Below are 13,581 nucleotides of genomic sequence, written 5' to 3'. Positions count from 1 at the left end.
GTCTTGACTGTCACTCTGTCTAAGTAGTGTAGTATCCGTATACCGACACCAAGACATCAAGACTCTTTGACTCTGCGCGGGTATGCGGGGAGGGCGGCGCAGGTACGCAGCGGCGCCACTGGCAGGTAAAGCAACGCAAGACTTGTTTCTACCGCCTCTGCATGCGCCTTTGTTTCCCAACTTTCCTTCCACTCGGTTCCCTCTGTGCGTTTGCTGTCAAATACTCTGCAGTAGCCTTGGACACTAGGTGTTGTTTCTCTAACGATAGATGCCCGTGAGCGCGTCCGGAAGATGTCACTACCGATATGTCATTATGGAGGCGAAGTCGTGCGATAACATGAAAGATACCATACTTCGATGCATGATGACAATACACAAAGGCGATTAACGCCTCGGCTTCAGGAGATGATACCAAAGGAGCTCAATAAGGCGTGAAGAATAAGCAAAACAGCTTCTGCAGGCCAACAGCGCAAGGTAGCAACAGGATTGCTTCAACGATGGCTCACTCTCATTATTCCAACTTTCAAGGACTCGGGGACGCACCAAAGCACAACGAATAAACCTTTAGGTCATGAAGCTTGTCCCGTCTGATGGCCCCAGGAGACGAACGTGATCGCCGTCCATCATTTTACCCCGCCCTCAACTCTAACGTTTTTTCTTCCCTTCCTCTTACACTTACATACAGATGATGGTGAACTTTGCAGTCTTGGGCGTCGGCAGTAGTCTAAGGTTTTGGGACAAACGTCTATGGAAGGACAAGAAAAATAACCTTTGCCGACTTGGGGCCTGGGAGAGGGCGAGGATCAGGCTCAAGTCCGTCGGGCTTTGAATAGACTGGTCTCGCTATAGCACTTTCCCCCAACGGCATTTTCAGGCTTTTGAGCGGATTTGGGATGTTCACTCCCCCCCGCTGACTCAAGCGATGGACAAGACTACTTGTTCCAATATACAAATGCAGTGATGAGATGTCTGGTTCACAACCGTAGAGCCGTGATCCCGCATCGGCGAGAGCCAGACCGGGGACGCGCCTCCACACCTTATCCGGTAATTCCGCCCCCGCCCGCTCACTCAGGTCCCGCGCCGCTTCGTCCACAGACGACGACCGCAAAGGTCATCACTGGAGACAAGCACTTTCTTAGCACAAGATCTTGCATGGCCGCTAGCTCCTTCGCGCCACACGTAAATGGCCACTGGCAGCGGGAGCCTGACAGCCAGCAAGAAGGCTGGTTGGACCTACTCGATCTAGTCTGGCGTGCGATTGTAACGTGTGCAGGTATGCCGCTTGCCGGTGCCGCTAACCTCCTGTTCCCCTCCTCCCGCCATCGCCTCACCTCACCTCACTCCGCGTGCCTTCTCTTCTTTTCGGAGCCGGGCCCGAAAGGTACAACAGACCTCACCCGGCCCGGTCTGCTCAAATTGAGTCAATAGTTCTAGGTGGGATGACGGCGGGCGTAAACGGCGTATCTTTTCTTCGTTGTGTTATTGGATGGGCTTTTCTTGTTATCAAATTGGAGAATTGGGGATATAATACAAAGAAAAACACACAACCTCAAATAGAACATTCAGCAGCACTAGAGCTATGCATTTCTTGCAACACCAACATACCAAACAATCTCATCAACCATCTCAACCAGAAGAAAGTCTTCAAACATGCCTCGCACTGAACTTGAGTATCCCAAAGAGCCATATGGCACCGTCAAACGATACAGCCCGCGTGGTATGCATCACTCTCAGTCTCAGTCTCATCTCAAAACCTCTTCACGAAGCCATCAACTAACACCCCTCACAGCATCCTACGCCCTCCGCACAATCCACACCATAATAAACACAAGCACAATCCTCCACGTCTCCTTCAACGACCCGCAATCCCCCTTCCCCACGATCCTCCCCATGCTCGGCCAAATGGGCTCCTTCTCCCGCCCCTCCGCCGACGAAGGCGACGTCCTAGACCTCTACCTCCACGGCTACGTCTCCTCCCGTCTCATCAACATCTCCCGCCAACCGTCCAATACTTCCTCCGCCTCCGATGCTCCTCCATCTTCCCCGCCGGGCCTTCCCGTCTGCATCGCAGCATCCCACCTAGACGGCCTCGTCCTAGCCCTAACCCCCAACGCCCACAGCTATAACTACCGCTCCGCAGTCCTCTTCGGCCACGCAACCCTCGTCTCCGACCCGTCAGAGCGCCTCTACGCGATGCAGCTCATCACGGACGGCGTCGTCCCAGGTCGCTGGGAGGGGTCCCGTGTGCCGCCTAACAAGGGCGAGCTATCCTCCACGAGCGTGCTCAAAGTGCGCATCGCGACGGGGAGCGCAAAGATCCGCGAGGGGCCGCCGGGGGATGATAGGGCTGATAAAGAGGATAAGAGTGTCACGGGGAGGGTGTGGACGGGCGTCGTGCCGGTGTATCAGGTTCTTGGGGAGCCTGTGGCGGGGCCGTATAATGAGGTGACGGAGGTTCCTGGGTATTTGGGGGAGTATGTGAGGGAGACGAACGCGGTGACGAAAGAGGCTGCTTTTGAGGCTGCTAGGAAGATTGTTGTGAAGAAGGGGGGTGAGGATGAGTGAGTATTATGGAGACGAAGGATGAGAAGGTTTTGAACAAGTAGGGCAGGGCGAGGAGTTGATGAGATACAGTAGGCATGTCAGGGTACTCCCAAGTAGGATTTGATAAATAGCGGTTTCATTTTATACTCAAAGAACAGTTTCTTCTGAGTGAGCTTGCTAGCTAGAGCACGCGGCTCTCATTCATTCCAATATAATTACACATGTCGGAGTACCATATGTACAGAGAACAAGCACTCCTAAGCACTCCTCATCTCCAATGGAATGACTGCTCGTCGATTCCCACCTTTGATCCAGGCTTTTTGCGCAAACACCATTCCACTTCAGCAGGAACAATCACCACAACTCCCAAATCTTATCCGGCATCACAACCCGCATCACCTCCCAATGCCCCAGCGCACTCTTCTCGTGCCACTTGGTCAGCTGCTCCGTGCTGTTATCCCTCAAGATCCCGTAATCCCCCTGCAAAAAGTGCTTGGGAAAAACCTCGTGTGCCGGCATCAGGAACGCGCGGCGGGTGCGGCTGCCCAAGAAGTCGTCGTCCACGGGCGCCCTGAACTTGAGCTTCCCGGACGTCTTTTTGCAAAAGATGACCATGTTGGTAAAATCCTGGCCCTCCTCCTCGATTTTCTCGGGGGTAGGGTGCTCCGACTCGCGGAAGATGCGGCAGGAGGGGAAGACCTCTCTGATTGTGTCCACGACGAGTTTGGGGGCCGGGTGGAGGAAGTCACCGGCGTAGTTCTATGACTGATGTGAGTATACGGAAGCCTAGGGAGAGGGGCGAACACAAAAAAAGGACAAAAACTCACAATTGCAATGGCGCCGTCTGGCTTGAGGAGCGAGTTGAGACCCTGGAGGAACTCGAGAGTGAAGAGGGGCACCGGCTCGGCGCCGCCGGTGAAGACGTCGTGGACAATGTAGTCGAACCTCGCGTCCGGGTCCTCGGCGAGCTTGCGCGTGTAGCTTACCGCGTCCGCGATGACGGGTGTGTGGTTGGACGGCAGCTGGAAGTACTTTGACGCGAACTCGTGCACGACGGGGTCGATCTCGACAATCGTCGTGTCGACGCCGTGAGCGACCAAAGCCGCGGGCGTAGTACCGATACCAAGGCCTCTGGTTTGTCATTAGTATTTGTTGTTCAAGGTCCCTTGCCAAAGAAGAGCGGCAACTCACATGTTTAGAGCCTTGGCCTTAGTGTCAGGAACAGCCTTGGTCGTCTTGACGAGCCGAACAGCCTCCAACATGACAAACACACCATAAATGGGCTCCGCGACGCGAGGTCCCTTGTGCTTCACCCACTCGCCACCGAGCAGCGAGTGATCGCACCGCATAACACGATACCCGTGCTTGATACTCTCCAGCACAGAGACGTATCCCGTGACAGACTCTTTGCGATCCAGCAGGAACCAATTATCCGCCTGCAGCGTGGCGTTGAGCGAAGCCCCGGCCATGGGCGTCAGCGCATGCGGGTTCAAGAACGCCGTGTGCAGCACGGCAGGGACGGCGAAAAGCAGCAGCTTGGACGGAGCATAAACGGCGTAGGCGGCGCCCAGCAGCGCCTCGAGGCCGATGCGCGTCTGGAAGAAGGACCGGCCGACGTAGGTCTGGAGGTAGTCGCCCGACAACGTCTCGACGAAGCGGAAGAGGCCCCAGGAGCCCAGACCCGGCGCGGCGTCGGCGAGGAACTTGGGCAGCTTGGACAGGCTCACCTTCTCCATCTCCGTCGCCACGCAGCTCACCGAGATGACGACGAGGGGGAACAGCGTGACAGCCTCCATGACCAGGGGGCCCCAGTACGCAGTCAGCAGGGCGCTGGTCTGGTAGAGGTAGTACTGGATCGCGGGGACGCAGAGGGCGACGACGGGCAGCAGAGTGGCCGGGTTAAAAGGCAGAGTGCGGTTGAGGACGACGTTGCCGGCCCAGCCAAAGAAGCAGGCGACCATGACGAGCTTGGCGTGGTATATCGAAGACGGGATGGCGCCGTAGACGGGCGACATGGCTAGCTGGGAGACGTTGCTGTAGGTGGCGGCGAGGGCGATGAGGATGGTGGCCTTGAGGTACGCCGTGGCCTGCTGCTTGTAGAATCTGCCTCTGGTTTGGCCCTTTGCCTTTGCCGCGAGGCTCTTGAGCTCCTTTTCGAACCGTTCGGGCGTGAAGCCCTCGGGAGCGGACTCTATCTTGACTGTTGACTTTGGCGGCATCGTTGTGATTGGGAGTGTGCGTGTTCGGTGCTGCCGGGTGAGATAGAGTGAGTGAGTTTGTTGTGTGATAAGACGGGAGCTGAGTGAGTGAGTGAGTGACGATGAATATAATTTGAATATACAAATATGAATTAGCAATCGGCCGTGGATGAGCGCTCTGGAAGCTCTCCACGCGATTCGGTGGGGTAAAATATGGAATAGAAGGTATGTATCAGGCAATTTCAACAGCCTGCTGTCGAAGATCTCTTGGTCTTCCACTTCACTCTCGCGCGTGGCGTGTTTCTCTTGAGCTCAGACTTTCTTCAAGACACATCGACTTGCGATGCGACACAACGCTGTGGGCAGGAAGGGGGTTTTGTCTGGTTGCCGTTTTGAAACGTCTCCTTATTGCTCCGTATCCGTAGCTCCCTCCTTGAAATCATTTCTGGGGCCACTTGTGTGTGGCGCGAGCTTTGAGCTGTGAGCTTGGCGTGGCTGATTGACTGATTGTACGTACATGTGGCGGTGCACTGATCACTCTCACCCAGTCTTGGGGTTCTTCACCTTCATTTTTACACTCTCACATATCATTTCACGTACAATCAGTTGACATCAAAGGCAGATTCAGGACCGGTATCTCATTGAGAATTGTCTCATTACTTAGCTATTGTCACGGGATAGAGAGCCTCTAGACTCATTCTATACAAGATGCCATCGTTGCCCTGCGGAATGGCCCCTATGGCCAAACCCCCTTTTTGGTTTGCAAGAAAATCAGTGTAAAATCAAACGCTAGGTATAAGGGATGGTCACAGAGCTGAAAGCTGCGCCATACAGGATGCCATCGTTGCCCTGCGGCCTGGCTCTATTCGCCAGACCCCCCGAATTATGGGTTCGCATGTGCCAATGCGAATCATGTGCACAATTGCACAGGATAGCCATTTTGACTTGACTATACAGGATGCCATCGTTGCCCTGCGGACCGACCTTCTTCCCTGGCCGGACCCCTTTTCTCGTAATTCGGTAACACAGGATGGCCGGCGGCTGCCGAGCCATGCAGGATGCCATCGTTTCCCTGCGGACGAGCGATATATATTCTGCTCGACCCCTCAAGAGTCGTCAGACTCCCGCTTTAAATCTTCTCTCCCTCAATGATGGGCTTAGCCTCGTCGCTGGTCCACCAGCTGACGCCCTGCTTGCCGGGGTAGCTGTACTGGTCCATGCTGTCCGCCTTCATCTCGACGCTGTAGCCGGGCTCGGTGGGCGTCTGGTAGTACCCGTCCTTGATGACGGAGGGGTTGAGGAAGTGCTCGTGCAGGTGGTCGACGTACTCGAGCACGGAGAGCTTGCCGCTGACGACGACGTAGTCAATGGTGCTCAGATGCTGGGTGTACTCGGGCAGACCGACACCGCCCGAGTGGGGGACGATGGGCACATTGAACTTCTTGGCCATGAGCAGGACGGCGAGGACCTCGTTGACGCCGCCCATGCGGCAGGCGTCGATCTGGCAGATGTCGATGGCGCCCGACATGAGGAGCTGCTTGAAGATGACGCGGTTCTGGCACATTTCGCCGGTGGCGACGCCGATGCCGTAGGGCTTGAGGGCCTCGCGGATGGCCTTGTGGCCGAGGATGTCGTCGGGGGAGGTGGGCTCCTCGATGAACCACGGCTTAAACTCCTTGAGCTGCTTCATGTACTCGATGGCTTCGGGCACCGACCAGACCTGGTTGGCGTCGACCATGAGGATGTTGCCGCTGTCGTAGCCAATGACCTCGCGGGCGATGCTCAGGCGTCTCTTGTCCTGCTCGACACTGCTGCCGACCTTGAGCTTGAAGTGGCGGTAGCCCTTGCCGAGGGTCTCCTGGAGGAGGCCCTTCATCTTGTCCTCGCCGTAGCCGAGCCAGCCGGCGCTGGTGGTGTAGGCCGGAACGGCGCGGCTGTTCTCGGCGTCCTTGATGCGCTGGGCCTTTGTGGGCTCCTGCTCCTTGAGGAGCTGGATGGCCTCCTCGGGGGTGATGGCGTCGGTGATGTAGCGGAAGTCAATGCAGGCGACAAACTCCTCGGGTGACATGTCGGCGACGATGCGCCAGACGGGCTTGCCGAGGACCTTGGCCCACAGGTCCCAGATGGCGTTGACGACGGAGCCGAGGGCCAGGTGGATGACACCCTTCTCGGGACCGATCCATCTCAGCTGGCTGTCGTTGACGAGGTATCTCCAGGTCTGGCCCCAATTTGAGACGAGGTCTGACAGCTTCTTGCCCTTGATTCTCTCAACCAGGTAGTCGATGGCCTTGCAGACGATATCGTTTCCTCGGCCGATTGTGAAGGTCTGGTAAGGGAGAAAGAGGGGTGAGCGACTTTGCGAGACTGAGATGTTTTTGGGATCAGGGAAAAGGGGAAACAAACCATGCCGTGGCCAGAGAACTTGGAATCGGTCTCGAGAATGCAGTAGGCGGCAGAGTAGTCACCAGCAGCGTTCATGGCATCGGAACCGGTCTTGTCCAGGGACGTAGGGAAGCGCACATCGCGCGTCTGCCACCCGGTGATGGTGATATCGAGACTCATGATGGGCAACTGACTGAGAACGGGAACAATAAACAACTAGAGAGAAACACGGACCGTGATTCTCGAAGAAAGCACAGTAGACAGCAAGAAGATTGGAGGGGAGAGGAGAGAAGAATAGAGGGAATTGCTACACTACAAAGGAACGGCAGAGAGATTTGAGACCTTTATAGCCTCCGACGATGCGTTTCTTCTTTCCCCTTCCCCTCCCCGCCTCTGCCAATGGCTAGACCACTCACGGGCCACGACCCTCTACTTTTTTCCACCTCGCTCACTTTTTTGCTTTACCCCGAGTCTGGAGTTTGGGCCGTAGGCGGAGGGGACAGTTGCTAGTAGCAGCGCTGGAGCATGAGGGGAGACGGAAGAATGGAGGGGTAGGGGGAAGGAGGGGGAGGGGCTTTCAGTGGAGGGCTTGGAGGGGCATGCGCCGGAGAGGGTCCCTTTCGGTGGGGCTTGGCAGCAGGAAACAACCCGGCCCAGAGACGGCGTGCCAGCGCGGGGGGCTCGCCAGGCCGAGCCGGCTTCGGACCCATCCCCTTTGCGGTCTCTGATTGATGGAAGAATTCCTCCGCCTGGACAATTTAGCGTGCCTCGTGCTCGGTGTACGCTCCGCCAGACCCCCAGGCCTCCCAATTCTGGCTTCTAGCCTTCCACTGCAGATGTTGACGATGTTCGTGGGTGTTGGGTGAGGGGAACGAATGAGAATGGAAGAATTCGATCAGACAGCTTCTCTACGAACTAGTTCCCTGTCATTCGGGGTTCAAGTGGCTGGAGAATTTGATGCTGCGTCCTTAGCCGTGATGAATTTCATCTAACGCACGCATGTAATTCTCCGCGAAGTATATGCAGAACGGCTCTAGACGGCATTTCAATGCCAAGGGTGCCATTCTCTCTGCATTTGCGCTCGACGAATTGACGTGGCGGCATTGGTGAATAAAGTGCTGGACAATCGAAACTCTGTCATGTAGGATTGTATCAATCGTTGTTCTCTCAACAGATTGTCCCTTTAATCACCTGTTCAGTAAGGCTGTCTTTTGTGAGATGTATGGTTGTAAGGGCACTATTTCAGTGTGTCCTCTAAGGTAGCTGGACCCGCGCCTTCTTGAACACTCGCATAAACCTCTTGGTATTCTTACACATCTTCCACTTCGTCTAACTTGCATGTCCAGCGGTAGGATTTCCTCCCTACGTGGCTGGCTTCAGCAAAAAGTCGATAGAATCGTTCAGTCATTACTGGCCATAGCCCTCTTACTGGGGCCTCCTAGACCCGATCCCCATGCTCGATGTAGGAGAGGGAAGTCGTGTGTATTGTTCGGCTTCAATTCTTGCTGTTGACTCAAAGATCAACATTGACACTGCGAAAGACAAGGCATGGGGTTTGCACATCCCGCCAAGCACGCCCTACGAAAAGAGTAGATGGTGCACGATGCAATGTGGGGCTTGGCAGGGGACCCAAGGGCGGCATACCGTATCATCTACACTAAGACGATTGCTGCCAAGAGAGGATCCTACATCTGCATGGCACTGCCTCGCTCTCTAGTGCTTGTGTGAGATGTTCTTGATGAACGCCCTGGCTGACGGTAGGGGTGAGACGCCTGCGAGCTGATTCGAGAAGCTCGACGACTTCTCCGAGACCACCGGACCGCGCCACTTGCTCGGCCGAGACTTCAAAGTACCGACGGTTTCCACGTTGGAAAAGGTATTGTGCCTGGCTACTTGCATCAACCTCAAAAGACGCCAAGTAGTCCTCTAGTATAGTGTCAGAGCCTGCGTACATCGGCACACTCCATCGATTACCCCAAGCGGGCCACGGCTTCTCCGCCTCCCGCAGATGAGCCGGATCCACGGCAACGTAGAGAGCACGGAGAGTACGGGAGCCCCACAAGGTTAGTAGGCCGTTCAATGCCTCGGAATTGTAGAATGAACTTCGGCCGTCAGAGGAGCCGACTTGGTGAGGTCCAGGCCAAGCGAGGGCCAGACATCGCAGCGGGGTCGGCACATGAAGACGAAAAACGCCGGCAGTACTGATCAGACGGCAGGGCCACTGCCATCCAGTATTTAGAATGATGAGATCCTCCATGGCGTCAACTTCCATATGGTATGCGCCCAAGGAATCGCCACCCCGAAGTATGAGGGTGTAGGAAGATGAATCACCGCCTCGAAGAAGAAATGGGTGAGAAGGTTTGATGAATTTTAAAGCGCGTGTTGCTACACGATAGGAGCGATGGCAGGCGAAAAGCATGCCAAAGAGAGTGGTCATGACGCAGTCGCGATCCGAGAGATGAGAGGGACCAGAGGTGCGAAGTCTGTAGAGAAGAACTCTATCTTTGATATTGTAGCGGTCGATGGAGCCATCCTCGGCGCGGCCCATGGGATGGCGGGCCAGTTGAACATGGAAAGCGGTCGGAGCGGGCGGGGGAAGGGCAGCTTCCCAAACCTTGTCTTGCAGCTCCAGAGGTAGGTTGGGAAAAAGAGCAAAGTCAATCATAGCTGTTGATGATGATCAGGTGGGATAAGGTATTGTTGGGTACTGTGGGTGGTGTAGGCGATGCCGATGCCAATGCCCATTGACTTTTAGATGAAGGCTGATGGATGAGATGGCGAAGACGGATGATTGTCGTCCAATACCGGAGCGCAGTCCGGGATACTTGGACAACGTTGGAGGGGTTCCGGAGGCGAGTTTACGGGATGGCTGTAGATCTTGGACGGCTGAAGAGGTTTGTTGGTTGAGAAGGCGAAGGAATGGCAGCTGAAGATGAGGAGGGGAACAACCAAACAAGCGACGGAGGCGGTAGGGCGAATGTTGGTGGCTCAAGAACGATTCAATGCAGTCTATGCAGACGAGAGAACGCGGGGGAAACTACAATCGTTAATTGGCTCATTATGACCACGACGTTGGGATGTGTAGCCTTGAGGTGGAGGAGGCAAGCCGCGCAGGGACAAAGTGGCGGACCTAAGATCAGGGTTGAAGGTGGGAGGATGTGGGTGGGAATACTGCGTATGTCACTCCTGCGAACACCACAGTGGTTGTGAGAAGTGGGTGAGGCTTTTCGATGACATGGGCCAATCCACACGGCGGCGGGCAAGACGGGAGCCTTCCGACTTTCCGCCTGTCCTTTGGTCTTTGCCTGACCCGAGCGCCTGATTGCCGGCAGTACGTACATAAGCTACGTATACACCAGTACGTACACTGTTATGTAAGGTAAGGTAGGTAGAAATGCAGTTTCAGCTTCCCTTCTTCTCAACTGCAAACTTGCGAAAGAAATGCCACTGCAAGATCATCAAGAGCATATTCCAACTTGAACTCACGAGAAGGAACATCTCATCACTGCAATAGGCTACTCGCAAGATCTCACCACTGCTCCTCCGATGCCACCCGTCTAATCTCTGACCCCAGCTCCGAACTCACTTCTGCACACCGCGAACCATCCGACATGCCGTCCATCCATTGCAATCGCAGCCATGCTCACAGTCACACAGCCCACCGTTGAGCGAATGCGAGTTGAGATATGACCCCTGCCAGCGATCGGGACAGCCCACCAACCCCCAGGCCACATCCTTGACCGGTCAGAGCCTCGACCACCTTTTTTCTCGAGTTTCTTGGGGCACAAATTGCAAAGGTGGGATACGATGACGTGGGTTCAGCAAGGATGCCCTCGACGTTCCATCCTCCCCATCCATGTTTTTTTTCTCAACTAACTGACAGTGACTGACTGGCTTGCAGTGACTACTCATGGCACGCCGCAAACACCGTGACACCGACAGACAGAGCGGGATTTTGAACGCTTCGCCTCGAGTCTCGACCCTCGGGTGGTTTTTCTCGATATCCACTCTCCACTGCCACTACTGCGTACACACGTACAGCAAAAGAAGCAAACAGGAACGCATGGCTACCTTGTCCAGGCCCAGCCAACTGCGATGTGTTGTCCCAACCTCACATCATTCTGAGCTTAGCTTACCCTGCCTTGCCTCGCAGACGCAGCAGAGTGAGGCATCTCATTTCTTACCCTACACTACCTTTCCTTGCATTGCCTTGCTCTACGCACCATCCCGGTATGCCCTCCTCTGTGACCTCTTTAACCTTTTTGCTCTCCCACTGCCCGCTCTATGCCCGCTTCTCCAGTGGCCCAGTGGGAATCCGGTTTTGAGCTCTGCCTCGTCGAGTTCCCAAAGCCTCCATCATCGTACATGCATATCCCGACCTCCATGCGCGTGGATACCTGCGCTGACTCTGCCTTTTGCCCTCCTCCATGCTATAACATCCCTCCCTCTTGCTATCCCCTCACACCCACAAACCAACATGTGCATGGAACAGCCCATTTTCTCACGCTCAATTTTGATTCCCCGAGACGTCATTTGCCGCTCACAGAGAGTCATGAATTCAGCAGACTGCAAACCTCAACCAACCCATATATGACTTGAGCAAACCCTAGATAACTCTCCTCTCACGGCCATCGGTATTGCTATACTGCCAGACCAACAAAAGGCTTAAGACCGCTTCTCATCGCAGTCTTCTCTAGCCCAGCGTGACCTCATTTTTTTTTCTCACCATAGCTACTTCAACCAGAACAACATGGATCGCCGTCCTCATGCACAGTCACTGGCACCGCCAGCCCCAATATCAAGCAACCCGCCGGAACCTCCACAACGCTTACGGCGCAGGTTGCAAAAGAAGCTCCTGTCCATCCGACGTCCTGCACCTATCGACCCCGTGGCATCAAACAAACTCAATACCGGGGTGGCAGTAGCTGCCCAGCAAGCCGGAACCATCGGTCAACCTTCCTTGCGTTTGTCACCAGACCTGAGCGATGCAAAATGGCATGCATATCTCGGAGACAGCAACGCTGTTCGAGATCCGAAATCAAAATCACAAACAAACTCACAGTCAAAATCAAAACCTCTACCAGCGAGACCAAGAACGCCAGAGAAACCACGAAAAGTCTCATTCGACACAGCACCACCAGCACCGGCCATTATTCCGGAATTCTCGCACCTCGCCGTGAGCAATCTGACGCCGAGACCCTCTCTCGACAGCTCACTCAGCTCACCGACCTCATCCATCAGCACGAGATCGAGCATGCGACGCCATGCAAAGACGCCCATCTATGCCATTGGCCAACTGGAAAACGCAAGCTACGGGAGGAGCGCCAAAACCGCTGGAAAAGTCACCAGCGTCGACCTGATTGCAAACCAGTACAGAGATCTCCTCGAGACCCAGGATGCCAGCTCAATATGTACCGACGCCCGCTCTGATCCCTTCCCGTCACGACAGTCTTTGCACAGCCAGATTTCCTCCTCTACTACCCGGTCGCGCCACAGCGCCGGCGAGACACCCGCCGAGCAGCTCCGGCGAGACATCTTCTCGCCGGCACCGGCGCCGTTGCGCCGTGCATCGGCGGCGTACTCTCGGTCACCACGGTCTGACGACGGAACGCTGGTTGCATTCGACGAGGAAGCGATCTACTTCAAGCCCCTGTCATTCTCGCCAGAACCACCCTCGACACCCCCGCCCCCACCGCGGAATCGCGCCCGACTCAATCGAAATTCGTCCTCCCAAGGGGGGTCGAGTCAGAACCTGAGCTTGCAGATTGCCATGGATCTTTTGACCCGTGAGCTGTCGACGAGCATGTTGGATAATTCGCACAAGACGGGGACAGATGTCTCGTCTCTGCAAGTCTGGGTCATGATCGAAGCCTACGAGAGGTTGCGAGATCAGGTTCTGGAAGCGAGGAGGCAGACAGATGAGGCGCAGAACCTGGAGACGGTGTTTGATACCTGGTTAAAGGCTCTCTATACCCTCCATGACCAGATGACGAGTGATGCGGCTTCTCATGGGAGTAACTACGATGAAGCGTAGTTGGGGTTAGGATGGAGGGACGGATTCGGATGATCTACCTACTATTGATTAACTTGGGTACGGCTATACCCGCATAGTGATGGCAACGGCGTTGGAATGGATAGGTTCGGACATGGCATGTCTGAGTAACAGTACCTTACACCAGGTATTAGGAACAACAGTATCAAGTTTCAGCACCGATTGAAGTCTACAAACGAGAAGATCACAAGTGATGCATGCACTTTAACATTGTTTCCTACTTTGCCATGAGTTGTGTTGAATTGAAAGGACGAATAACCCCACCAGTTTGACAGTTTTGCAGAGGTGCCGAGTTCGATGGCATCATCAATTGCCGTTTGGGGCGTGTGGCCCGCTGTAGTCACCACTGCGTTGGTTGCCAGACCCCGCCAAAGGTAAGGTTAGGTACGTTCCACAGATCCATAG

At 55.1% G+C, this 13,581-nt stretch overlaps 5 protein-coding genes across 5 annotated transcripts; 2 read left to right on the top strand and 3 right to left on the bottom strand.

Moving 5' to 3' along the window:
• Positions 1-1,650: 1,650 nt before the first annotated feature.
• On the top strand, positions 1,651-2,565 carry BDZ83DRAFT_756452 (flavin-nucleotide-binding protein; the record flags this gene model as incomplete). The annotated part of the gene is made up of 2 exons (XM_060514748.1): positions 1,651-1,717; positions 1,790-2,565. 2 exons carry the CDS (start codon positions 1,651-1,653, stop codon positions 2,563-2,565), a joined length of 843 nt encoding a protein of 280 aa, XP_060360119.1.
• Positions 2,566-2,898: 333 nt separating this feature from the next.
• BDZ83DRAFT_588466 (spermine/spermidine synthase) lies at positions 2,899-4,763 on the bottom strand (the record flags this gene model as incomplete). The annotated part of the gene is made up of 3 exons (XM_060506139.1): positions 2,899-3,303; positions 3,372-3,675; positions 3,736-4,763. 3 exons carry the CDS (start codon positions 4,761-4,763, stop codon positions 2,899-2,901), a joined length of 1,737 nt encoding a protein of 578 aa, XP_060360118.1.
• Positions 4,764-5,871: 1,108 nt separating this feature from the next.
• On the bottom strand, positions 5,872-7,304 carry BDZ83DRAFT_655970 (mandelate racemase/muconate lactonizing enzyme domain-containing protein; the record flags this gene model as incomplete). Its single annotated transcript, XM_060510836.1, has 2 exons — positions 5,872-7,068; positions 7,146-7,304. The coding sequence occupies 2 exons, from the start codon at positions 7,302-7,304 to the stop codon at positions 5,872-5,874; spliced, it is 1,356 nt and encodes a 451-aa protein (XP_060360117.1).
• Positions 7,305-8,781: 1,477 nt separating this feature from the next.
• On the bottom strand, positions 8,782-9,789 carry BDZ83DRAFT_655969 (uncharacterized protein; the record flags this gene model as incomplete). The annotated part of the gene is made up of 1 exon (XM_060510835.1): positions 8,782-9,789. The coding sequence occupies one exon, from the start codon at positions 9,787-9,789 to the stop codon at positions 8,782-8,784; it is 1,008 nt and encodes a 335-aa protein (XP_060360116.1).
• A 1,987-nt stretch (positions 9,790-11,776) lies between these two features.
• On the top strand, positions 11,777-13,401 carry BDZ83DRAFT_62207 (uncharacterized protein). The gene has a single exon (XM_060508307.1). The coding sequence runs from the start codon at positions 11,875-11,877 to the stop codon at positions 13,156-13,158; it is 1,284 nt and encodes a 427-aa protein (XP_060360115.1). The 5' UTR covers positions 11,777-11,874; the 3' UTR covers positions 13,159-13,401.
• The last annotated feature ends 180 nt before the right edge of the window (positions 13,402-13,581 follow it).

The sequence above is a fragment of the Colletotrichum acutatum genome, assembly GCF_030867785.1.
Source record: "Colletotrichum acutatum strain CBS 112980 chromosome Unknown BDZ83scaffold_127, whole genome shotgun sequence".
Lineage (NCBI taxonomy): Eukaryota > Fungi > Ascomycota > Sordariomycetes > Glomerellales > Glomerellaceae > Colletotrichum > Colletotrichum acutatum.
This window is presented reverse-complemented; position numbering and strand designations above follow the sequence as displayed.